General features: G+C 42.5%; 3 protein-coding genes across 3 annotated transcripts; all 3 read right to left on the bottom strand.

The window, feature by feature from the left end:
* Positions 1-121: 121 nt before the first annotated feature.
* On the bottom strand, positions 122-4,525 carry LOC130162071 (transmembrane protease serine 9-like). The gene is made up of 12 exons (XM_056365531.1): positions 4,305-4,525; positions 3,930-4,198; positions 3,693-3,838; positions 3,301-3,604; positions 2,458-2,620; positions 2,083-2,351; positions 1,846-1,991; positions 1,460-1,757; positions 1,178-1,349; positions 821-1,086; positions 572-681; positions 122-478 (listed from the first exon to the last, which is right to left on the bottom strand). The coding sequence occupies exons 1-12, from the start codon at positions 4,508-4,510 to the stop codon at positions 218-220; spliced, it is 2,610 nt and encodes an 869-aa protein (XP_056221506.1). The 5' UTR covers positions 4,511-4,525; the 3' UTR covers positions 122-217.
* Positions 4,526-5,472: 947 nt separating this feature from the next.
* Positions 5,473-11,889, bottom strand: LOC130162065 (transmembrane protease serine 9-like). Its single transcript, XM_056365523.1, has 15 exons — positions 11,693-11,889; positions 11,318-11,586; positions 11,081-11,226; positions 10,674-10,992; positions 9,840-10,002; positions 9,465-9,733; positions 9,228-9,373; positions 8,830-9,139; positions 7,996-8,158; positions 7,621-7,889; positions 7,384-7,529; positions 6,986-7,295; positions 6,152-6,314; positions 5,777-6,045; positions 5,473-5,685 (listed from the first exon to the last, which is right to left on the bottom strand). Exons 1-15 carry the CDS (start codon positions 11,836-11,838, stop codon positions 5,504-5,506), a joined length of 3,270 nt encoding a protein of 1,089 aa, XP_056221498.1. The 5' UTR covers positions 11,839-11,889; the 3' UTR covers positions 5,473-5,503.
* A 4,741-nt stretch (positions 11,890-16,630) lies between these two features.
* Positions 16,631-19,522, bottom strand: LOC130162811 (transmembrane protease serine 9-like). The gene is made up of 7 exons (XM_056366649.1): positions 19,130-19,522; positions 18,893-19,038; positions 18,504-18,804; positions 17,661-17,823; positions 17,286-17,554; positions 17,049-17,194; positions 16,631-16,960 (listed from the first exon to the last, which is right to left on the bottom strand). Exons 1-7 carry the CDS (start codon positions 19,443-19,445, stop codon positions 16,631-16,633), a joined length of 1,671 nt encoding a protein of 556 aa, XP_056222624.1. The 5' UTR covers positions 19,446-19,522.
* Between the last annotated feature and the right edge of the window lie 6,639 nt (positions 19,523-26,161).

The raw sequence follows: 26,161 nt of genomic DNA, 5'->3' as shown, positions 1-26,161 counted from the left end.
TGAAACATTTTGAAAAAGATATTTCCCTGTAAAATTGTATTACAGTAAAATGCCTTCTGTTGTTATAAAAATATAAACTTATTTGGAAGTGCCTCGTGATGCATTCTCTTTAGTGTGACCTGAGTATCATTTACAGTACACAATATAAACGTAAGGAAGAGTGGTCAAAGCTATCGGTCAGCTTGACTTTTGAGTGCAATAATGAACAGACCTACTATCACAACAACAGGAATATGGAAGAAATGGGGACAGTGAAAGCGAAGAATAAGGAAATTGTGAAACCTGGTGCATTTCCTGTTGTAGCTGCTGCAGGAGAGGGCATGTCACCAACTGTCTCCTTCAAGAACGACCCAAATCTTGAAGTCTTTGCAAAGACCTGAATGTCTGCACGGACTGATTTACTTCCGCTCATCGTTACAACGGCCACCTGGAACCAAGATGAGTCCGACTTGCACAGTAGAGGGCTGCCCGTATCCCCCTGCGAAAAAAAAGGATTCATCATCAGTGAGGTCCTGACACTCCTAATTCAAAAGAGTACAATGCTTTTCTTTCCCCACTTTTTTTTTTTTACCTGCTGAAGGTCCATGGTATGAGTGCAAATGTTCTCCGAATCAGAAACGTTCCCACAACTTGCCACTTGAGTTTCAAGGTCCCGAAGACCTGAGCCATCTTTATCGGCACCTAGAGAAATCCCATTTACCCACATGAGTACAGTTTGTGTGACTCATCAATCTCACCTATCAAAGATCAACTGAAATTACACTTGTCACAGTATATAAGTACAACTTGTAAAAAACACAAAACCTTAACAAATTCTTACCTCTGCTCTTACTCCCCTTCCCCCAGCCTGCCACCCAGCATGGGCTACCAATGGGGAAGGATCTGTCATTGCTAATGTCCACACATGCAGGCTGGATATAATCACTGTAGCTGACTGGTTTATCCAGCTGAAGCAGAGCAATATTGGAGCCCGGCATTTTGCTCAATGTAATGTTCACAACATCCAAAGACATCTCAAATTCCTCAAAATTGTTTACGCGTCTCTGGCCGAGAAACACGCTCCACTCCCGGACATTTGGATTGAGGCTGTAAAGAGGATAAAAGAACTCATCAAAAATACATGTCCACTGGTTAATACCTTCAATGAGTAATCAATACAAATTACTTTTATTCTTACGTAGAGAAGCATTGACCACTGGTGAGGACAAACTTATCAGCGATGAGGGTTCCTCCACAAGTGTAGACCCCATTTTTGTGGAGACTCACCATCCAGGGCCACATTCCTCCAGGCACTACACTACTGTCACCAATAGAACGACTGTTCATGGGAGCTTTGCCACACACTGACCCTTAAAGAGGATATTTGATAAATGAAGAGATACCGAAATAAATTGCAGATAAAGGAAAATAAATAATCCAAATTGTATGAGTGTAAAAGTTTTATTTGAAATATGCTTACTGGCAGGACTGGCTACACTTTGGGTGATAATAGTTGGCCTTGTTGTTGGTGAAGGTGCTGAGGGAGGAGGGAGATCAGGACAGTTGTAGCTGCTGTCAGCGTCCGGCCCACTGGAGCTGAACTGGACAAAGCCTGGCTTATCAGAGCTGATGAAGGAGTTGATCCAGGACTGGTAGCGGGACACTCTGGAGTAGACTCCTGGCAGATTGGGACGAGCACAGCCAAAACCAAAACTGACTATTCCAGACTGGACCCACACGGAGCCCTGTTTGCTCACCATTGGACCTCCTGAGTCACCCTGAGGAGATGGAGAGGACACGTCTGAGACGGCGAGGAAATCCTAAACACATTTACCAACAAGTGACAAATGAAAAGAAGCAGCTGACCTGACATGAGTCTTTGCCTCCTGCCAGAACACCAGCACAGATCATGTTGTCTGTGACTGTACCGACTCCATTGAGACAGTTACACTGTCTGTTTCCCAGAACTGGCACCTCCACCTCTTGTAGAGTTTGAGGGAACGGTAAAGACACTGAGAGACCAACAAGAAGAGAAACAATTCATGCATCCACCTACACTTTATGTGACTGATCGAACTGTTTTACAGCAACAAGCAGACTCACCTCCCTCGTTGACTGCGCCCCAGCCAGTGACCCAGCTGTCAGTACCGTTGTTGAACACACTGTCACTGGCTGCCAGACACACAGGTCTGATGTAGTCTGTGAACATGACTGGTGAGGAGAGTCTGAGCAGAGCAATGTCGTTGTCGCTGCTGTCGCTGTCATAGTTTGGGTGTAAAATGATTCTGGCAACAGTTCTGGACACTTCATTTGGGTTTGTGCCCTGCAGGTTCTGACGGCCCAGAGAAACCTGCCATCCAGACGTACTTGTACTAAAGTCAAAGTGACAAATATGAATTAGTTTGAAGATGAAAATCATCACCAAACACAGACTGAGACACACACAAATACATCCTCTGTTATATAGTAGTTACCCACCTGGAGAAGCAGTGAGCAGCAGACACCACCCACTCTCTGTTGATGAGGGAACCGCCACAAACATGGCCGCCAAACCTCTGCAGACTGACCTGCCAGGGCCAACTTCCAGGTGGAGCATCTTCACCTCCAACTATCCTGTTGTTCATGGGAGTGATGCCACACACTGCAAACAACAGGACATAGAAAATGGATCTAAAGTTAACCATACTCACCTTCAAAGTAAAATTACATAATTTAATGAAAGTATATGAAGCCTGGAGAAGGTCGAATAACAAAGATATATTATTTAGTTACAAAAATCTAAAATGTAAATTAAATATGTTGCTCATTAACTAAAACCCATCAGTGTAAGATCTTGATTTTTTCCTGACTTTGGTAACTCCTAGTGGCTGTATGAGAAAAGACACTGTGGCAGACAGCAATGCATGAAGCTACCTCATCCCCCACATGAAGACGACACCAATATTCACTGGAATTGTAGAAATTCTTTCACAAAATGTGATAAATTCAGATACAAAAGAAATATGCAATGATCATAAAAGCTCTTGAGAGTTAATTAACTACTACTAAAAGCCAGTAACTGCTGTCTGCTCCACGTCATTCTTCACTCTCACACTCAGGGGAGACAAACTTTGAATTTTTTAATTTTGCAGAGGGTCTCAATACATTACCAAACTGAGTAACCAGTGCTGAATGAAAAATGTAATTAGTTATGAAATGTTGAGAATTCATGTCTGTTTTAAAAAGTTGGGTCATTGATCATTTATAGTGTAAATAAGAGACAGAATGACCTGTGTGGTGTTTTCTATTTTCTGTGCTAGTCAGGATACTTACATTCAGCACTTGATACAGTGGATGGTGAATCTGTGGGTGTAGCTGGTCCTGCAGTAGTAGTAGTATTAGTAATGAGAGGAGGTGGGAGACCAGGACAGGTGTAGCTGCTGTCAGCGTCCGGCCCACTGGAGCTGAACTGGACAAAGCCTGGCTTATCAGAGCTGATGAAGGAGTTGATCCAGGACTGGTAGCGGGACACTCTGGAGTAGACTCCTGGCAGATTGGGACGAGCACAGCCAAAACCAAAACTGACTATTCCAGACTGGACCCACACGGAGCCCTGTTTGCTCACTATTGGACCTCCTGAGTCACCCTGAGGAGATGGAGAGGACACGTCTGAGACGGCGAGGAAATCCTAAACACATTTACCAACAAGTGACAAATGAAAAGAAGCAGCTGACCTGACATGAGTCTTTGCCTCCTGCCAGAACACCAGCACAGATCATGTTGTCTGTGACTGTACCGACTCCATTGAGACAGTTACACTGTCTGTTTCCCAGAACTGGCACCTCCACCTCTTGTAGAGTTTGAGGGAACGGTAAAGACACTGAGAGACCAACAAGAAGAGAAACAATTCATGCATCCACCTACACTTTATGTGACTGATCAAACTGTTTTACAGCAACAAGCAGACTCACCTCCCTCGTTGACTGCGCCCCAGCCAGTGACCCAGCTGTCAGTACCGTTGTTGAACACACTGTCACTGGCTGCCAGACACACAGGTCTGATGTAGTCTGTGAACATGACTGGTGAGGAGAGTCTGAGCAGAGCAATGTCGTTGTCGCTGCTGTCGCTGTCATAGTTTGGGTGTAAAATGATTCTGGCAACAGTTCTGGACACTTCATTTGGGTTTGTGCCCTGCAGGTTCTGACGGCCCAGGGAAACCTGCCATCCAGACGTACTTGTACTAAAGTCAAAGTGACAAATATGAATTAGTTTGAAGATGAAAATCATCACTGAACACAGTCTGAGACACACACAAATACATCCTCATTTATATAGTAGTTACCCACCTGGAGAAGCAGTGAGCAGCAGACACCACCCACTCTCTGTTGATGAGGGAACCGCCACAAACATGGCCGCCAAACCTCTGCAGACTGACCTGCCAGGGCCAACTTCCAGGTGGAGCATCTTCACCTCCAACTATCCTGGTGTTCATGGGAGTGATGCCACACACTGCAAACAACAGGACATAGAAAATGGATCTAAAGTTAACCATACTCACCTTCAAAGTAAAATTACATAATTTAATGAAAGTATATGAAGCCTGGAGAAGGTCGAATAACAAAGATATATTATTTAGTTACAAAAATCTAAAATGTAAATTAAATATGTTGCTCATTAACTAAAACCCATCAGTGTAAGATCTTGATTTTTTCCTGACTTTGGTAACTCCTAGTGGCTGTATGAGAAAAGACACTGTGGTAGACAGCAATGCATGAAGCTACCTCATCCCCCACATGAAAACGACACCAATATTCACTGGAATTGTAGAAATTCTTTCACAAAATGTGATAAATTCAGATACAAAAGAAATATGCAATGATCATAAAAGCTCTTGAGAGTTAATTAACTACTACTAAAAGCCAGTAACTGCTGTCTGCTCCACGTCATTCTTCACTCTCACACTCAGGGGAGACAAACTTTGAATTTTTTAATTTTGCAGAGGGTCTCAATACATTACCAAACTGAGTAACCAGTGCTGAATGAAAAATGTAATTAGTTATGAAATGTTGAGAATTCATGTCTGTTTTAAAAAGTTGGGTCATTGATCATTTATAGTGTAAATAAGAGACAGAATGACCTGTGTGGTGTTTTCTATTTTCTGTGCTAGTCAGGATACTTACATTCAGCACTTGATACAGTGGATGGTGAATCTGTGGGTGTAGCTGGTCCTGCAGTAGTAGTAGTATTAGTAATGAGAGGAGGTGGGAGACCAGGACAGGTGTAGCTGCTGTCAGCGTCCGGCCCACTGGAGCTGAACTGGACAAAGCCTGGCTTATCAGAGCTGATGAAGGAGTTGATCCAGGACTGGTAGCGGGACACTCTGGAGTAGACTCCTGGCAGATTGGGACGAGCACAGCCAAAACCAAAACTGACTATTCCAGACTGGACCCACACGGAGCCCTGTTTGCTCACTATTGGACCTCCTGAGTCACCCTGAGGAGATGGAGAGGACACGTCTGAGACGGCGAGGAAATCCTAAACACATTTACCAACAAGTGACAAATGAAAAGAAGCAGCTGACCTGACATGAGTCTTTGCCTCCTGCCAGAACACCAGCACAGATCATGTTGTCTGTGACTGTACCGACTCCATTGAGACAGTTACACTGTCTGTTTCCCAGAACTGGCACCTCCACCTCTTGTAGAGTTTGAGGGAACGGTAAAGACACTGAGAGACCAACAAGAAGAGAAACAATTCATGCATCCACCTACACTTTATGTGACTGATCAAACTGTTTTACAGCAACAAGCAGACTCACCTCCCTCGTTGACTGCGCCCCAGCCAGTGACCCAGCTGTCAGTACCGTTGTTGAACACACTGTCACTGGCTGCCAGACACACAGGTCTGATGTAGTCTGTGAACATGACTGGTGAGGAGAGTCTGAGCAGAGCAATGTCGTTGTCGCTGCTGTCGCTGTCATAGTTTGGATGTAAAATGATTCTGGCAACAGTTCTGGACACTTCATTTGGGTTTGTGCCCTGCAGGTTCTGACGGCCCAGGGAAACCTGCCATCCAGACGTACTTGTACTAAAGTCAAAGTGACAAATATGAATTAGTTTGAAGATGAAAATCATCACTGAACACAGTCTGAGACACACACAAATACATCCTCATTTATATAGTAGTTACCCACCTGGAGAAGCAGTGAGCAGCAGACACCACCCACTCTCTGTTGATGAGGGAACCGCCACAAACATGGCCGCCAAACCTCTGCAGACTGACCTGCCAGGGCCAACTTCCAGGTGGAGCATCTTCACCTCCAACTATCCTGGTGTTCATGGGAGTGATGCCACACACTGCAAACAACAGGACATAGAAAATGGATCTAAAGTTAACCATACTCACCTTCAAAGTAAAATTACATAATTTAATGAAAGTATATGAAGCCTGGAGAAGGTCGAATAACAAAGATATATTATTTAGTTACAAAAATCTAAAATGTAAATTAAATATGTTGCTCATTAACTAAAACCCATCAGTGTAAGATCTTGATTTTTTCCTGACTTTGGTAACTCCTAGTGGCTGTATGAGAAAAGACACTGTGGTAGACAGCAATGCATGAAGCTACCTCATCCCCCACATGAAGACGACACCAATATTCACTGGAATTGTAGAAATTCTTTCACAAAATGTGATACATTCAGATTAAAAAGAAATATGCAATGATCACAAAAGCTCTTGAGAGTTAATTAACTACTACTAAAAGCCAGTAACTGCTGTCTGCTCCACGTCATTCTTCACTCTCACACTCAGGGGAGACAAACTTTGAATTTTTTAATTTTGCAGAGGGTCTCAATACATTACCAAACTGAGCAACCAGTGCTGAATGAAAAATGTAATTAGTTATGAAATGTTGAGAATTCATGTCTGTTTTAAAAAGTTGGGTCATTGATCATTTATAGTGTAAATAAGAGACAGAATGACCTGTGTGGTGTTTTCTATCTTCTGTGCTAGTCAGGATACTTACATTCAGCACTTGATACAGTGGATGGTGAATCTGTGGGTGTAGCTGGTCCTGCAGTAGTAGTAGTAGTAATGAGAGGAGGTGGGAGACCAGGACAGGTGTAGCTGCTGTCAGCGTCCGGCCCACTGGAGCTGAACTGGACAAAGCCTGGCTTATCAGAGCTGATGAAGGAGTTGATCCAGGACTGGTAGCGGGACACTCTGGAGTAGACTCCTGGCAGATTGGGACGAGCACAGCCAAAACCAAAACTGACTATTCCAGACTGGACCCACACGGAGCCCTGTTTGCTCACTATTGGACCTCCTGAGTCACCCTGAGGAGATGGAGAGGACACGTCTGAGACGGCGAGGAAATCCTAAACACATTTACCAACAAGTGACAAATGAAAAGAAGCAGCTGACCTGACATGAGTCTTTGCCTCCTGCCAGAACACCAGCACAGATCATGTTGTCTGTGACTGTACCGACTCCATTGAGACAGTTACACTGTCTGTTTCCCAGAACTGGCACCTCCACCTCTTGTAGAGTTTGAGGGAACGGTAAAGACACTGAGAGACCAACAAGAAGAGAAACAATTCATGCATCCACCTACACTTTATGTGACTGATCGAACTGTTTTACAGCAACAAGCAGACTCACCTCCCTCGTTGACTGCGCCCCAGCCAGTGACCCAGCTGTCAGTACCGTTGTTGAACACACTGTCACTGGCTGCCAGACACACAGGTCTGATGTAGTCTGTGAACATGACTGGTGAGGAGAGTCTGAGCAGAGCAATGTCGTTGTCGCTGCTGTCGCTGTCATAGTTTGGGTGTAAAATGATTCTGGCAACAGTTCTGGACACTTCATTTGGGTTTGTGCCCTGCAGGTTCTGACGGCCCAGGGAAACCTGCCATCCAGACGTACTTGTACTAAAGTCAAAGTGACAAATATGAATTAGTTTGAAGATGAAAATCATCACCAAACACAGACTGAGACACACACAAATACATCCTCTGTTATATAGGAGTTACCCACCTGGAGAAGCAGTGAGCAGCAGACACCACCCACTCTCTGTTGATGAGGGAACCGCCACAAACATGGCCGCCAAACCTCTGCAGACTGACCTGCCAGGGCCAACTTCCAGGTGGAGCATCTTCACCTCCAACTATCCTGGTGTTCATGGGAGTGATGCCACACACTGCAAACAACAGGACATAGAAAATGGATCTAAAGTTAACCATACTCACCTTCAAAGTAAAATTACATAATTTAATGAAAGTATATGAAGCCTGGAGAAGGTCGAATAACAAAGATATATTATTTAGTTACAAAAATCTAAAATGTAAATTAAATATGTTGCTCATTAACTAAAACCCATCAGTGTAAGATCTTGATTTTTTCCTGACTTTGGTAACTCCTAGTGGCTGTATGAGAAAAGACACTGTGGTAGACAGCAATGCATGAAGCTACCTCATCCCCCACATGAAGACGACACCAATATTCACTGGAATTGTAGAAATTCTTTCACAAAATGTTATACATTCAGATTAAAAAGAAATATGCAATGATCACAAAAGCTCTTGAGAGTTAATTAACTACTACTAAAAGCCAGTAACTGCTGTCTGCTCCACGTCATTCTTCACTCTCACACTCAGGGGAGACAAACTTTGAATTTTTTAATTTTGCAGAGGGTCTCAATACATTACCAAACTGAGTAACCAGTGCTGAATGAAAAATGTAATTAGTTATGAAATGTTGAGAATTCATGTCTGTTTTAAAAAGTTGGGTCATTGATCATTTATAGTGTAAATAAGAGACAGAATGACCTGTGTGGTGTTTTCTATCTTCTGTGCTAGTCAGGATACTTACATTCAGCACTTGATACAGTGGATGGGGAATCTGTGGGTGTAGCTGGTCCTGCAGTAGTAGTAGTAGTAATGAGAGGAGGTGGGAGACCAGGACAGGTGTAGCTGCTGTCAGCGTCCGGCCCACTGGAGCTGAACTGGACAAAGCCTGGCTTATCAGAGCTGATGAAGGAGTTGATCCAGGACTGGTAGCGGGACACTCTGGAGTAGACTCCTGGCAGATTGGGACGAGCACAGCCAAAACCAAAACTGACTATTCCAGACTGGACCCACACGGAGCCCTGTTTGCTCACCATTGGACCTCCTGAGTCACCCTGAGGAGATGGAGAGGACACGTCTGAGACGGCGAGGAAATCCTAAACACATTTACCAACAAGTGACAAATGAAAAGAAGCAGCTGACCTGACATGAGTCTTTGCCTCCTGCCAGAACACCAGCACAGATCATGTTGTCTGTGACTGTACCGACTCCATTGAGACAGTTACACTGTCTGTTTCCCAGAACTGGCACCTCCACCTCTTGTAGAGTTTGAGGGAACGGTAAAGACACTGAGAGACCAACAAGAAGAGAAACAATTCATGCATCCACCTACACTTTATGTGACTGATAAAACTGTTTTACAGCAACAAGCAGACTCACCTCCCTCGTTGACTGCGCCCCAGCCAGTGACCCAGCTGTCAGTACCGTTGTTGAACACACTGTCACTGGCTGCCAGACACACAGGTCTGATGTAGTCTGTGAACATGACTGGTGAGGAGAGTCTGAGCAGAGCAATGTCGTTGTCGCTGCTGTCGCTGTCATAGTTTGGATGTAAAATGATTCTGGCAACAGTTCTGGACACTTCATTTGGGTTTGTGCCCTGCAGGTTCTGACGGCCCAGGGAAACCTGCCATCCAGACGTACTTGTACTAAAGTCAAAGTGACAAATATGAATTAGTTTGAAGATGAAAATCATCACCAAACACAGACTGAGACACACACAAATACATCCTCTGTTATATAGTAGTTACCCACCTGGAGAAGCAGTGAGCAGCAGACACCACCCACTCTCTGTTGATGAGGGAACCGCCACAAACATGGCCGCCAAACCTCTGCAGACTGACCTGCCAGGGCCAACTTCCAGGTGGAGCATCTTCACCTCCAACTATCCTGGTGTTCATGGGAGTGATGCCACACACTGCAAACAACAGGACATAGAAAATGGATCTAAAGTTAACCATACTCACCTTCAAAGTAAAATTACATAATTTAATAAAAGTATATGAAGCCTGGAGAAGGTCGAATAACAAAGATATATTATTTAGTTACAAAAATCTAAAATGTAAATTAAATATGTTGCTCATTAACTAAAACCCATCAGTGTAAGATCTTGATTTTTTCCTGACTTTGGTAACTCCTAGTGGCTGTATGAGAAAAGACACTGTGGCAGACAGCAATGCATGAAGCTACCTCATCCCCCACATGAAGACGACACCAATATTCACTGGAATTGTAGAAATTCTTTCACAAAATGTTATAAATTCAGATACAAAAGAAATATGCAATGATCATAAAAGCTCTTGAGAGTTAATTAACTACTACTAAAAGCCAGTAACTGCTGTCTGCTCCACGTCATTCTTCACTCTCACACTCAGGGGAGACAAACTTTGAATTTTTTAATTTTGCAGAGGGTCTCAATACATTACCAAACTGAGCAACCAGTGCTGAATGAAAAATGTAATTAGTTATGAAATGTTGAGAATTCATGTCTGTTTTAAAAAGTTGGGTCATTGATCATTTATAGTGTAAATAAGAGACAGAATGACCTGTGTGGTGTTTTCTATCTTCTGTGCTAGTCAGGATACTTACATTCAGCACTTGATACAGTGGATGGTGAATCTGTGGGTGTAGCTGGTCCTGCAGTAGTAGTAGTAGTAGTAGTAGTAATGAGAGGAGGTGGGAGACCAGGACAGGTGTAGCTGCTGTCAGCGTCCGGCCCACTGGAGCTGAACTGGACAAAGCCGGGCTTATCAGAGCTGATGAAGGAGTTGATCCAGGACTGGTAGCGGGACACTCTGGAGTAGACTCCTGGCAGATTGGGACGAGCACAGCCAAAACCAAAACTGACTATTCCAGACTGGACCCACACGGAGCCCTGTTTGCTCACCATTGGACCTCCTGAGTCACCCTGAGGAGATGGAGAGGACACGTCTGAGACGGCAAGGAAATCCTAAACACATTTACCAACAAGTGACAAATGAAAAGAAGCAGCTGACCTGACATGAGTCTTTGCCTCCTGCCAGAACACCAGCACAGATCATGTTGTCTGTGACTGTACCGACTCCATTGAGACAGTTACACTGTCTGTTTCCCAGAACTGGCACCTCCACCTCTTGTAGAGTTTGAGGGAACGGTAAAGACACTGAGAGACCAACAAGAAGAGAAACAATTCATGCATCCACCTACACTTTATGTGATTGATCAAACTGTTTTACAGCAACAAGCAGACTCACCTCCCTCGTTGACTGCGCCCCAGCCAGTGACCCAGCTGTCAGTACCGTTGTTGAACACACTGTCACTGGCTGCCAGACACACAGGTCTGATGTAGTCTGTGAACATGACTGGTGAGGAGAGTCTGAGCAGAGCAATGTCGTTGTCGCTGCTGTCGCTGTCATAGTTTGGATGTAAAATGATTCTGGCAACAGTTCTGGACACTTCATTTGGGTTTGTGCCCTGCAGGTTCTGACGGCCCAGAGAAACCTGCCATCCAGACGTACTTGTACTAAAGTCAAAGTGACAAATATGAATTAGTTTGAAGATGAAAATCATCACTAAACACAGTCTGAGACACACACAAATACATCCTCATTTATATAGTAGTTACCCACCTGAAGAAGCAGTGAGCAGCAGACACCACCCACTCTCTGTTGATGAGGGAACCGCCACAAACATGGCCGCCAAACCTCTGCAGACTGACCTGCCAGGGCCAACTTCCAGGTGGAGCATCTTCACCTCCAACTATCCTGGTGTTCATGGGAGTGATGCCACACACTGCAAACAACAGGACATAGAAAATGGATCTAAAGTTAACCATACTCACCTTCAACGTAAAATTACATAATTTAATGAAAGTATATGAAGCCTGGAGAAGGTCGAATAACAAAGATATATTACTGGAGAGAATAAAAATGATAGGCCAGAGGGAAATAAGCTCCAGATTTGTCCTTGTGGCTGGCAGAAAGTAACGTCAGTTAGGGGCCTTAGAATGCATCAGGGAAGAAAGAGATGTGTTGCAAAGGAAAAGCAGTGTGGCCGCATCGATCGATACTTTTTAAGAAGTCAATCGAATAAGTCGGATGAAGTCCAGCGACAGGTAGAAAACCACAGTTCGAAGGATATCAATAACACAGCTACAGAGGAGGAAGAGGAGAGTACGAGAGGGGATGCAGCTGAGACTGAGGTGAATAGGCCAGTCAAGGAGAGAAATATGGAGCAGAAAACTAGAGTAAAATGGCCGAGGGCAAATAGCAAGAAAGAATGGGAGTCAGTCAATAGAGATTTGTCAGCAATTCTAAGTAGACTAAGAGGAAATGCAAGCGATAGACTAGAGAAGATGGGGGATATAATTTACTCCTATGGTGCAGAAAGATTTGGGGTGCAAGACAGAAAGAGGGTTGAAAGAGCACAGTTAGTTAAGTCTAGACGGCAAAGGGAAATGGAGAAATTAGTTAAGGAAAGAAGACAATTAAGAAAGCAGTGGAAAAGGGCAACAGAGGAAGAGAGGGGGGGAATTAATGTGTTGCAAGAGGATTTGAGAGGCAGACTAGCAGTACTTAGAAGGGCTGAATATCTTAGGAAAAAGAGAAAGAATAAAGAGTATGTAAGGACAGCGTTTTACAGGGACCCTTTCAAGTTTGCTAAAGGATTGTTTAACCAGGAAAAGGGAGGGCAGCTTAAGGCAACAAAGTTAGAAGTAGAAAAATATCTAAGAGACACATATTCAGATTTTGAGCAGAATAGAGTAATAGGCCTTCCACCTGACATGCCGCCAGTAGGAAAGATAGATCATGAGATGGATGTTAGACCACCCAGGTGGAAGGAGGTTGAGGAGGTAGTCAGGCGTGCAAAGGCTTCTTCGGCCCCAGGGCCAAATGGAGTCCCCTACCGGGTTTATAAAAGCGCACCTGATATCCTAAAGTTTTTGTGGAGGCAATTAAGAATAGTTTGGGAGAAACAGGTTATTCCCAGAGCATGGCGTAGGGCAGGAGGTGTTTTTATCCCAAAGGAGAAGGAATCCTCAGACCTGAGTCAGTTTCGAATGATCTCTCTCCTAAATGTAGAGGGGAAGATCTTCTTTAGTGTAGTCGCACGGAGATTAACTAGTTATTTAGAAAGGAATAGCTTAATTGATACTGCAGTACAGAAGGCAGGAATACCAGGGTTCGCAGGATGTTTAGAGCACACTAGCATGATTTGGCATCAGATTCAGGCAGCCAAGACAGAGAAAAGAGACTTGAATGTCACATTTTTGGATTTAGCAAACGCGTTTGGTTCAGTGCCACATAGCCTTATTTGGGAAGCATTTGATTATTTTAAAGTACCTGGAGTAGTGGTTAATTTAGTAAAATTGTATTTCCAAGATATTAGGCTGTGCTTAAGCACAGCAGGCTTCACAACAGGATGGCAGAGGCTAGAAATAGGCATCATGGCAGGGTGCACGATTTCTCCATTGGCATTCACAATGGCGATGGAGGTAATCATTAGAGCTTCTAAGTGGGTTGTAGGTGGAGAGAGGCGGCAGGATGGGGTGCGCCTTACACCAATTAGGGCCTACATGGATGACATGACGTTGATAACTACAACGGTGCCATGTATGAAAAGAATACTTGAGAGACTTAATAAAAACTTAAAGTGGGCTAGTATGAAAATCAAGCCTAGTAAGTCTAGAAGTATCTCAATAAGCAGAGGGAAGTTAAGTGATAGGAAGTTTGTAATAGATGAAGAGGAAATTCCAATAATTAGGGAAAAATCTGTAAAGAGTCTAGGTAGGTGGTACAACGCAGACTTGAATGACGGAGAACAGGTAGTGCAGTTTCGGAAGGATGTTGCTGAGGGACTAGATAGAATAGATAAATCAGGGCTGCCAGGAAAGTTGAAACTGTGGTGTCTGCAGTTTGGGTTATTTCCCAGGCTGATGTGGCCACTGTCTGTATATGAGATTCCAATATCCACTGCAGAAAAAATGGAAAAATTAGTTAGCTTTTACATTAGGAAGTGGCTAGGTGTTCCTAGATGTTTAAGCACAGTGGCACTGTATGGGAAAGGCATACTTCAGCTCCCAGTAACTAGTCTAGTGGAGGAGTTTAAATGTACCAAGGTTAGGACAGAGCTCCTGTTATCTGGGAGCAAAGATGCGGTAGTTAGTAAGGTGGTTCCAAACCCAATCAAGGGGAGAAAGTGGAATCCAAGAATTGCAGTGCAGGAGGCAGAAGCAACGCTTAGGCATACAGAGATTGTGGGTAATGTCCAAATAGGCCGGGGAGGCTTGGGGCTTGGCCCAGGCAAACCGGTGTGGAGTAGAGCAGGTCCCAAGGAGAAGAGAAAGCTAGTTGTGGAGCAGGTTCGTAGACAGGAGGAATTATTAAGGGGTGCTAAGGCAGTGGCTCAGGCTAAGCAGGGACAGTGGGTGAATTGGGAAGGTGTAGATAAGAAAAAGCTTAGCTGGAAAGAACTCTGGAGCATGGAGGAAAGTAGTATTAGATTCTTGATAGGGGCAACTTATGATGTACTGCCAACTCCCCAGAACCTAAAACTCTGGGTAAATGGAGACCCACTATGTTCATTGTGTTCAGGTACGGCAACTTTAAAGCACATTCTGTCAGGGTGTAAGGTTAGTCTGTCGCAAGGCAGGTATACGTGGCGACATAACCAGGTTCTAAAAAGCTTAGCTGCAGGAATTGAAGAATTACGGAGGCAGGCAAATTTAGGAGGACCTAAAACAAAGAAAGGTGCAATCAAGTTCGTTCAAGAGGGAGAGAAAGTTGGTAAGACAACAAGAAGGCAAGGCAGCTTAGAAGGTGCTTGTGATTGGGAAATGCAGGTAGATTTAGGAGGAAAGCTTCTTGTTCCCCAGGAAATAGCCATTACAAAGCTAAGGCCTGATATAGTCTTGTGGTCTAGGAGTAGAATGAAAGTATATTTCATAGAGCTGACTGTTCCGTGGGAGGCCTTAGTTGAGGAAGCATATGAAAGGAAAAAGCTCAGGTACGCAGAGTTAGGGGCAGAAGCAGAGCAGCGAGGATGGAAAGTTAGGATTTGTCCAGTGGAAGTAGGATGTAGAGGATTTGTAGCAAGGTCTGTTGTCTCTTTGGTGAGGGAGTTAGGAGCAAGTGGACAGAGTGTGAGGAAAATTGTAAAGGACATGTCAGATGAGGCAGCAAGATCCAGTCAGTGGATTTGGATGAGAAGGAGTAATGGTAGCTGGGGGCCCAGCAGGGGGAGCACTTAGGATAGATAGACTCTTAGGAGAAGCAAGGAAGAAATCCAGGAAGAGGAAGTGTTTTTAAGTGGGGGTGTGGCCTGTGTGAGCCTCTTTGAGACCATGCGGTTAGTCCAGGTGAGGTGGCCTGTATTGTTTGCTTGTATCGAATTGGTTTGTAGTGTGTCTTTGGCTGTTTAGGTGAGTTTGTTTGTTTTAGGTGAGTTGCATGGTGTGGTGTTAGAGTATGAGGGGTGTAGAGCACAGCCTAATCCGGCGGGGGAGAGCCAGCCTAAAAAGGCCCCTCTCCCTGACTCTACATCCCTCATTGTCTTGAAGAGTGGGGGGGTGTGGGGGGCAAGAGTACAGCCTAATCCGGCGGGGGAGAGTTTAGCTCAAAAAGGCTTCTCTCCTTGACTCTGCCTCCTTCAAAATGGCCGCCACTTTCTCCAACTGTGCAGGGGAGTTTGTTTGCTGAATCTGCTAGTGTGTTTTGTCAGAGTTGATGATGGTGTTGTTTGTGGTAGCATAGGCAAGATAAAGAAAATGGTGGTGTGAGGAGCAGTGATGGCTGGCATTAGGGGAGTGACTCTGGGACGCCAGTGATCACTGTCTAGCCTCCTGGAGGTGTTGTGGGACCAACTAGACGAAACACTGGTGAAAGGAGGTTCCCACCTGATGACCCCAAAGACATGTTAGTTATCACTGCTCATTAGTCTGTACAGTTAAATTAATAGTTATCATAGGACATGTTAAGCTTAGGGAGCTATTCACTGGGTCCATTTTCTGTAGCACAAGCTTTGTGTTTATCTTAAATTTAGTTACAAAAATCTAAAATGTAAATTAAATATGTTGCTCATTAACTAAAACCCATCAGTGTAAGATCTAGATTTTTTCCTGACTTTGGTAACTCCTAGTGGCTGTATGAGAAAAGACACTGTGGTAGACAGCAATGCATGAAGCTACCTCATCCCCCACATGAAGACGACACCAATATTCACTGGAATTGTAGAAATTCTTTCACAAAATGTGATAAATTCAGATACAAAAGAAATATGCAATGATCATAAAAGCTCTTGAGAGTTAATTAACTACTACTAAAAGCCAGTAACTGCTGTCTGCTCCACGTCATTCTTCACTCTCACATTCAGGGGAGACAAACTTTGAATTTTTTAATTTTGCAGAGGGTCTCAATACATTACCAAACTGAGTAACCAGTGCTGAATGAAAAATGTAATTAGTTATGAAATGTTGAGAATTCATGTCTGTTTTAAAAAGTTGGGTCATTGATCATTTATAGTGTAAATAAGAGACAGAATGACCTGTGTGGTGTTTTCTATCTTCTGTGCTAGTCAGGATACTTACATTCAGCACTTGATACAGTGGATGGTGAATCTGTGGGTGTAGCTGGTCCTGCAGTAGTAGTAGTAGTAGTAATGAGAGGAGGTGGGAGACCAGGACAGGTGTAGCTGCTGTCAGCGTCCGGCCCACTGGAGCTGAACTGGACAAAGCCTGGCTTATCAGAGCTGATGAAGGAGTTGATCCAGGACTGGTAGCGGGACACTCTGGAGTAGACTCCTGGCAGATTGGGACGAGCACAGCCAAAACCAAAACTGACTATTCCAGACTGGACCCACACGGAGCCCTGTTTGCTCACCATTGGACCTCCTGAGTCACCCTGAGGAGATGGAGAGGACACGTCTGAGACGGCGAGGAAATCCTAAACACATTTACCAACAAGTGACAAATGAAAAGAAGCAGCTGACCTGACATGAGTCTTTGCCTCCTGCCAGAACACCAGCACAGATCATGTTGTCTGTGACTGTGCCGACTCCATTGAGACAGTTACACTGTCTGTTTCCCAGAACTGGCACCTCCACCTCTTGTAGAGTTTGAGGGAACGGTAAAGACACTGAGAGACCAACAAGAAGAGAAACAATTCATGCATCCACCTACAATTTATGTGACTGATAAAACTGTTTTACAGCAACAAGCAGACTCACCTCCCTCGTTGACTGCGCCCCAGCCAGTGACCCAGCTGTCAGTACCGTTGTTGAACACACTGTCACTGGCTGCCAGACACACAGGTCTGATGTAGTCTGTGAACATGACTGGTGAGGAGAGTCTGAGCAGAGCAATGTCGTTGTCGCTGCTGTCACTGTCATAGTTTGGATGTAAAATGATTCTGGCAACAGTTCTGGACACTTCATTTGGGTTTGTGCCCTGCAGGTTCTGACGGCCCAGAGAAACCTGCCATCCAGACGTACTTGTACTAAAGTCAAAGTGACAAATATGAATTAGTTTGAAGATGAAAATCATCACCAAACACAGTCTGAGACACACACAAATACATCCTCTGTTATATAGTAGTTACCCACCTGAAGAAGCAGTGAGCAGCAGAAACCACCCACTCTCTGTTGATGAGGGAACCGCCACAAACATGGCCGCCAAACCTCTGCAGACTGACCTGCCAGGGCCAACTTCCAGGTGGAGCATCTTCACCTCCAACTATCCTGGTGTTCATGGGAGTGATGCCACACACTGCAAACAACAGGACATAGAAAATGGATCTAAAGTTAACCATACTCACCTTCAAAGTAAAATTACATAATTTAATGAAAGTATATGAAGCCTGGAGAAGGTCGAATAACAAAGATATATTAGTTAGTTACAAAAATCTAAAATGTAAATTAAATATGTTGCTCATTAACTAAAACCCATCAGTGTAAGATCTTGATTTTTTCCTGACTTTGGTAACTCCTAGTGGCTGTATGAGAAAAGACACTGTGGCAGACAGCAATGCATGAAGCTACCTCATCCCCCACATGAAGACGACACCAATATTCACTGGAATTGTAGAAATTCTTTCACAAAATGTTATAAATTCAGATACAAAAGAAATATGCAATGATCATAAAAGCTCTTGAGAGTTAATTAACTACTACTAAAAGCCAGTAACTGCTGTCTGCTCCACGTCATTCTTCACTCTCACACTCAGGGGAGACAAACTTTGAATTTTTTAATTTTGCAGAGGGTCTCAATACATTACCAAACTGAGCAACCAGTGCTGAATGAAAAATGTAATTAGTTATGAAATGTTGAGAATTCATGTCTGTTTTAAAAAGTTGGGTCATTGATCATTTATAGTGTAAATAAGAGACAGAATGACCTGTGTGGTGTTTTCTATTTTCTGTGCTAGTCAGGATACTTACATTCAGCACTTGATACAGTGGATGGTGAATCTGTGGGTGTAGCTGGTCCTGCAGTAGTAGTAGTAGTAATGAGAGGAGGTGGGAGACCAGGACAGGTGTAGCTGCTGTCAGCGTCCGGCCCACTGGAGCTGAACTGGACAAAGCCTGGCTTATCAGAGCTGATGAAGGAGTTGATCCAGGACTGGTAGCGGGACACTCTGGAGTAGACTCCTGGCAGATTGGGACGAGCACAGCCAAAACCAAAACTGACTATTCCAGACTGGACCCACACGGAGCCCTGTTTGCTCACCATTGGACCTCCTGAGTCACCCTGAGGAGATGGAGAGGACACGTCTGAGACGGCGAGGAAATCCTAAACACATTTACCAACAAGTGACAAATGAAAAGAAGCAGCTGACCTGACATGAGTCTTTGCCTCCTGCCAGAACACCAGCACAGATCATGTTGTCTGTGACTGTACCGACTCCATTGAGACAGTTACACTGTCTGTTTCCCAGAACTGGCACCTCCACCTCTTGTAGAGTTTGAGGGAACGGTAAAGACACTGAGAGACCAACAAGAAGAGAAACAATTCATGCATCCACCTACACTTTATGTGACTGATCAAACTGTTTTACAGCAACAAGCAGACTCACCTCCCTCGTTGACTGCGCCCCAGCCAGTGACCCAGCTGTCAGTACCGTTGTTGAACACACTGTCACTGGCTGCCAGACACACAGGTCTGATGTAGTCTGTGAACATGACTGGTGAGGAGAATCTGAGCAGAGCAATGTCGTTGTCGCTGCTGTCGCTGTCATAGTTTGGATGTAAAATGATTCTGGCAACAGTTCTGGACACTTCATTTGGGTTTGTGCCCTGCAGGTTCTGACGGCCCAGAGAAACCTGCCATCCAGACGTACTCGTACTAAAGTCAAAGTGACAAATATGAATTAGTTTGAAGATGAAAATCATCACCAAACACAGACTGAGACACACACAAATACATCCTCTGTTATATAGTAGTTACCCACCTGGAGAAGCAGTGAGCAGCAGACACCACCCACTCTCTGTTGATGAGGGAACCGCCACAAACATGGCCGCCAGGCCTCTGCAGACTGACCTGCCAGGGCCAACTTCCAGGTGGAGCATCTTCACCTCCAACTATCCTGTTGTTCAGGGGAGCAGTGCCACACACTGGAAAACAGATCAGTGAGGCCACATGTGAGAAGCAAAGTCTGTCAAACTACTAAATCAATTAGTCAAAGAGATATTATGGAAATTATAAATAATATTTCCCAGGTTGTCACAGGGAAAGCAGATGGAGCATCTTGTTATAGGGATAATAAATCCCAGCATTAAACAGTTGGAAAACTTCAAGGAAATGTAGAATTAAAAAAAATGTCATACCATCAAGCTGAGCATGTGATTCTGGGAAAGAAGCAACACAAATGGGTTAGTCATAGTTATCTGACTATTGTAGCTTTTTCTAGGCAAACGCTCCAAAAGAACAGAAATAGATTATTTTCTTCAGTTACAATAAATAAATAAATAAATACAGTACATAAAAAGTGAAGGCTTCTGTTTATTCTCCTTTGGAATCAGTGTCAAAATGTGGTTTAAAATAAATTGTTCCTTAAATTATCCTTTTTTATAAAGACTATTTACATTGTGATCCATGACATTTGCACTTAACTGATGGTACTTGTAGCAACTTGGATTTATAAAGCTATAAAGTCATAACTAATTCTACTTCTTAATCATATTTTAATGCTAAAACATGTCAGAAGTTCACGTTTCTTGCAGCCAGCTGGCAAAACAGTTTCCAGCCCGACAACATCAGTATCCACGTTAACACAGAGGGATCATTTCATGTAAGATACATTACACTATAACAGACTGCATGTGATAGATGTATTTCCATACTTACTAATTCTGGTTATTCAGCATTTAAAGACAGAATAAATTGGCAGAGATAATAATTGCCAAGTAATCACAAAAGAAAACACTTGTGAAAGTGCGAAAGATTGTGGATGCTGCTGTTTATCTATGAAAGGAAAATCTGTAAATTATTTCAAGCTGGTACAACATAAGAACCAAAGTTCACCTACTGCCTTAGAATGATTTAACTAAGCTAAAGTTAAATAATTAATTCATAGTCATATCTTGAATTTCGCAATTATAAGATCAGTTGTTAACAGGATTTAATAAATTTAAGATATTGAATTAAATCAACTGTTCAGTCTTGCTTACAAATGTTACAGACATATTTGCTTTACATTCACATTTTCTCGGTTTGAAGAATCTGTTTTTCATTTCACCTGAAGAACTCAGAGCTGTGGCTGCTCCTGCTGGAACACAGTCAGTAAACATACATGGGGATAATGTTCATTTTTAAGTTGGTCTACCCACGTTTTGTTAAACAAGTTTCCCAGCATCTGCTGATAATCAAAGATGCTGAGCCGATCTAAAGTTTGACCTACCTGCAGGCAAAAGACTCGCCAGGGTCAATACGCAGAACCATTTCCTCAAAGCCATTGTGTGACTGAACGGTTTTTGTTTGTCCCTCTTTATATGCTTGGCTAGACGGGTCACCTGCCATGAGGTGTGCCCCTCCCACTGTGAGAAATATTCAACATCAATTGAGATGAACAGTTTCCTTGTTCCTTCTGCTTAATTTTTGTGGAAAAGAGACCAAAGCATTCCAGTAATGTAATTTCATACTGTTTATACACAGCTTGGAGGCCACTGTCCTAACTACAAGTCCTTTAACTGCAAGAATTAAAGGTGTTGTGAGGTTTACAACACACACACACACACACACACACGCACGCATGCACACACACACACACACACACGCACGCACGCACGCACGCACGCACGCACGCACGCACGCACGCACACACACAATTTAACTGTAGAATAAATATTAGAATTTTTAATTTTCCTTTTTTATTTATTTTTTTTGATGATACCTGGAATAAAACTTGGTTATAAGCAGTGGTTTTAATTCTGCCCCTTTCATAGTCTGAGCCTCATTTAGTATCAACAGCTTGGAATGGAAAAAACAGTCAAATATGAGACTTTTGCACAACCCAGCGTGAGAGACAGCAAATACCTGACATGTCACATGCTTGTACAGACGGCAGTGGAACATTTTCACAAGAAGTGACAAAAGTGTCTGTTGTCGCTGTTTGTGGAACAATAGTACATTTCAGCTTCAGCTCCTTGGCTTGAGATTAAATGGTATTTCAGAGACAAAACATGTCATGGTTATGTAACTGGTGTCATGCTCACTACCTGTTGTAATGCAACGGTGGCAGGACGTAGCATTCAGGCTGCTCATGACATTTATAGCTCATTTAAAAATACACACATTACTAATATATCTAATCAGATTAAAAGGAATATATCTACAGTATGATGTCAATGGATTGAATAAGTAATGCATGCTTTCATGTTGAGTAATCCAAAGTAGTCTACTCTAACTCATAAAACAAACTACTGGCATTCATCATGATTAAAAATAATTATCAGACAGGGGTAATGGGGTTTGTTGGACAGAAAGGGGTTAATCAGCTGCAGTGTTGTCATCTCAGCACACAACCAAACATGTCAAATGTGAATGTCATTCACAGATATACTTAAACATTTCTACCAGCACCTTTTAAACTACAACACATCACTGACAGCATGTATTTGACCTGTCTGTCAGCACAATGCATAAAAAAAGCTCCACAAAGGAAGAGGAATTCAGGGAGCTCCTGCTGACATGTTGATGACGTGACGCTCACGTAACAACAAACAATCGGTTTCCTAAGTTCATGTTTAAGCTGAAACCATTTCACCTCATCCATCATTTTCTATGTTTTGTTTAAGTACAAATATGCATTTTGACAGTAAGGAGAAAGACCTTTTCAAATGCAGTTACATAACATACCTTGCATACTGTTAGCTTGAAACTTGGGTTAACTTAATGGCCAATGAATTGTCATGTTCGGACATATTAATGACTTTCGTTGTCATTTAGCACAGAAAAGTGTTTAAAACACCGTTAGTCCAGCTTCCAATGAGAGAAAAAATGCACAAAACACTTTATTTTAACACAAATTCATGTGCAAATACTACTACTGTCCTGAGATGTAGAAGACGTAGATGGCCACATGCTGAAGTGGCATTGTTTTCTGTTTTTTTATTCAAGCGAGAGAAAGTAACAAAGGAATAATAATTGGAACATGTTGCGATGATTAGTTTCTACACTGCAGAGTGGATCTCAACTCACTTGAGGAAGAGAGAAAGGAAGAAGAGAAAACAGGGACAAAAAAGTGATGGGAGACTGTGATTTAAGAAGTGACTGTAGAGGACGAACTACCAAAGGAAAAAAAAATCCACATTTTGTTAAACAGGACATTTACTGTATGTAACTTTCTTGGTCTGACACGTTATCATCCGTCACAAATACTAATGTTGTCACAAAAATCTGGATGTTGTCACAGAAAATCTGGGGCCTCTTGCAGTGGATGATTAAGCTAATTAAACTCGAGAGATTTGTACATACACACCCAATGAAGGAAGTTCAGAAGTTCAGTCTCGCCACTTTATTTCAGTGGCTGGAAAATGCAAATGTCATGGTCACGATTTTACACCAGACCACTGTCTTAGGAAGAAGCAAAACACTCAACCGTTGTTTGTGATCATTATTTGAAATGAGGACAAGCAGCAATGTCATGGTGATGTGAGTATTCACACATGACAACTGAGTGAGTCACCCGTTATTAAGAGTCCTCTTAGATTTTATGGAAAATTTCTCTGAACAGAAGGAAAGTGCGTGAGGGGGTTAAGTAAAAGAGTAAATAATCATGTGAGGGTTTCAGATCATCTTACAATCAGAGAAAAAGCTAAAGTTAGACACGAATGTTTATTTGTCAGCAGGATTACACAATAACTACTGAACTGATTTGCTCCAAACCTGGTGGAGAGATGTGGCACTGGCCGGAGAAGAACCCGTGAAGACTTAGGGCAGACACAGATCATTTACTAAGAATTAGAATTTTTTTTCTCTGATGTCTGACGTATGTTGTTTGACGTTGGTCTCGGTGGAAGTCTGCGCTGGTTTTGTTAAAACAACAGTTTTTGTTGATTTTCTCTCAAAATGCCATCTGTCCACACTACAAGCCAAGCGGTATGAGGAACACTGACAATAGCCACTAAAGCCCACAGCTGACAGTCACCTCCGCTAAGGTGTAGATTCAAAAGGCATTTTGTGAAACACCCTGTGTGAGTGTTCACAGCCATCCATTCATTTCAAGTAGGTGGAACGAACATGTCATGTCAAGATGTCACCTTGTCATATCATTCAATCCGTCTATTATTTCCTCACTTGATCAGCTAATTGTTTAATGTTTCAAATATAAGAAAATGGATAAAAATCCGTCCCAGTTCTCCCAGGGTCACGGTGACGTCTTTTTTTTATGTCAATATTAATTTTACAAAGACATAAAGCAGAGAAAAGCGGCACATTTTCTTCTTCTTTTTCTCAAAAAATGATTGATCAATTATCACAGAATTTTCCAGATAATTGTGATTACTTAACTAATCTATCTAATCAATCTAACTTTAAGTATCAAAATAATGTTTTTCATGTCAGCTAACAGAATGCAATACGACCCATGCCTTTACACTTCCATAAGAGCTGGATATCTATTTTCTTTTTTAAACAGTCTTACTTTAGATTTAAAAAAAAAAATGTTTTCAGTTTATTAAAGATGCTTCACCCATCTACTTTCCATCATCTGCAATGTTTATTTGCAATGTGATAATAGCATAGTAGCAGAATATTTTTGCAATAGTCACATTTTCCAGGAGAAAATGCTGTTGTAGACATTCTTTTTATGTTTTTTATCTTGTTAGTCTTTGGTTTGTTTTCTTTATTTAATAAAGTGGTTAATCAGCCACATGTTTGTGCAGTGTTGGACTCTGCAGTCTGTTAATTCAGATAAAAGAGCATTGTGGACAATGGACAAGCGGACAATGTGATTACTCATTAAATGCTCTGATGACAGACACAGCGGTCTGTGGTAGCAGAGGGGAAGTCATACAGTTTGGCTGATATCCTAAACTACTGATGTAATAACTAGGATGACTGGACAACATGATTCTAAGAAATAGAAATGATTCACATTTCACCAGAATTAACCAAATGAAAAGTTGCAGATTTATAGGTAAAAGAAGGTGAACAAAATAAAGCAAGAATTAACATATAGCCTACCGCTATCCATAAATGGATATCTGACTGGACAATAGAATTATTTAAATGTGAATGGATTTATCCATAAATGGATAAATTCATATTTGGACAAAAAAAAAAGAAAAATCATTAAAAGAATTAGAAATAGGAATCAGTTTCTGGAACACTTTCCAACCGTTTCATTGACACCTGTGGTTCTCTGTACAATGCATTATTAGATTGTCAGCTCACTAGTCAAATAATGTTGTTCAAAAGCGTAAAAGGAAAGCAAACATTTCTGCCTTTAAGTCTCCAACTGTAGTTGAGTTTCCTTTTCATCTTTTATCCTGCACTTCATATTTGTCATGTAGCTCCAGCTGTCCATCTAGTATTTGGTGTTCATAATTCTCATTCAATGCACAAAGCACTTGATAGTTTAACCAATGATGTTATTCAACTACTATAGCAAATTCAAAAGGACTAAGGTGGAATAATTAAAATATACATTCCTACATGAGTGTTGAGAGTGTTGAGCGCTTTGGACACTCTCAGGTTCACGCCCATGTCCAGCCTACACCACTATGGGTATGAGGGGTTACAGCAGCAGTGGTTTACACCTGCAGATGTGGACAATGCACCACCAATGTGCACCATCTCAGTGACAGCTTCTGCAAATTTGACACTTGAGCTACATGCAAGCAACGAGTGTCAGAAAACCCCCCCACCCTCAAGACTGCTGCAGCTTTTTTTTCAGCTATTGTTTCTCCATGTGTGACTAAAGTTCTATATTCACTATATACGCCAGCAAAGTGTGAGTTTTCGCACTTTGAGCAACTTAGCTATTGTATACAGGACGGACCTTATATATATTATCATGTGTTACTGTGATGACTGTGCAGGACTGTGCCTCTAGAGAGAGGGTATGAAGCTGCATTCAACAGTGTAACTTGCTAAATGTGATTGAGCAAACTTGTGAATATGTGACTTCAAATACAAACTTGTTCCTTGAGGCGCCTTTTATCTTAAAGCTTCTAAAAGGCCTTACTATTGCTTTAGGCTTATGAAAACAGAGTTTCACAAGACTTTTTGTTTTATCCTTGTTATTTTCAGCCATATGTGAAATACAAATACTAAAGCTGACCATCCATCACCATGAATTACATGCTAATACTGATTTCATGGCTGAGTCCATCAGGTATTATGAAATAAGACATTTCCCTCACAAAGGGTAACTGTCCTTACATCTTTAGAGAAAGCAGCCAAACAGCTCTGGTGTTATTTGAATTGAATTGAAATAATATTCTGCATTTGGCTCCATCTACTGGTAAGACTGGGTAACTGCATGACACTGTTTTTTTGTTTGTTTGTTTTTTAACCACCTAGTAATATACTGTACACTAGTGTATTCAGATTTAGGATTTATGTGGACTTCACAAGCCAGGCTTAAATCACATGAGACAACAGG

This window comes from Seriola aureovittata, chromosome 21 (assembly GCF_021018895.1).
Source record: "Seriola aureovittata isolate HTS-2021-v1 ecotype China chromosome 21, ASM2101889v1, whole genome shotgun sequence".
In the NCBI taxonomy this organism is placed as follows: domain Eukaryota; kingdom Metazoa; phylum Chordata; class Actinopteri; order Carangiformes; family Carangidae; genus Seriola; species Seriola aureovittata.
This window is presented reverse-complemented; position numbering and strand designations above follow the sequence as displayed.

Coding starts and splice junctions, on each gene's coding strand:
- LOC130162071 (XM_056365531.1), bottom strand. CDS start 4,510: ATGGTTAACTTTAGATCCATTTTCTATGTCCTGTTGTTTGCAGTGTGT. Junction 3,839..3,929: donor GGGCGCAGTCAACGAGGGAG/GTGAGTCTGCTT, acceptor TTGGTCTCTCAG/TGTCTTTACCGTTCCCTCAA. Junction 1,350..1,459: donor AAGTGTAGCCAGTCCTGCCA/GTAAGCATATTT, acceptor ATCCTCTTTAAG/GGTCAGTGTGTGGCAAAGCT.
- LOC130162065 (XM_056365523.1), bottom strand. CDS start 11,838: ATGAACACCAGGATAGTTGGAGGTGAAGATGCTCCACCTGGAAGTTGG. Junction 11,227..11,317: donor GGGCGCAGTCAACGAGGGAG/GTGAGTCTGCTT, acceptor TTGGTCTCTCAG/TGTCTTTACCGTTCCCTCAA. Junction 10,993..11,080: donor GAGGCAAAGACTCATGTCAG/GTCAGCTGCTTC, acceptor CCATCTCCTCAG/GGTGACTCAGGAGGTCCAAT.
- LOC130162811 (XM_056366649.1), bottom strand. CDS start 19,445: ATGATTTTCATCTTCAAACTAATTCATATTTGTCACTTTGACTTTAGT. Junction 18,805..18,892: donor GAGGCAAAGACTCATGTCAG/GTCAGCTGCTTC, acceptor CCATCTCCTCAG/GGTGACTCAGGAGGTCCAAT. Junction 16,961..17,048: donor GAGGCAAAGACTCATGTCAG/GTCAGCTGCTTC, acceptor CCATCTCCTCAG/GGTGACTCAGGAGGTCCAAT.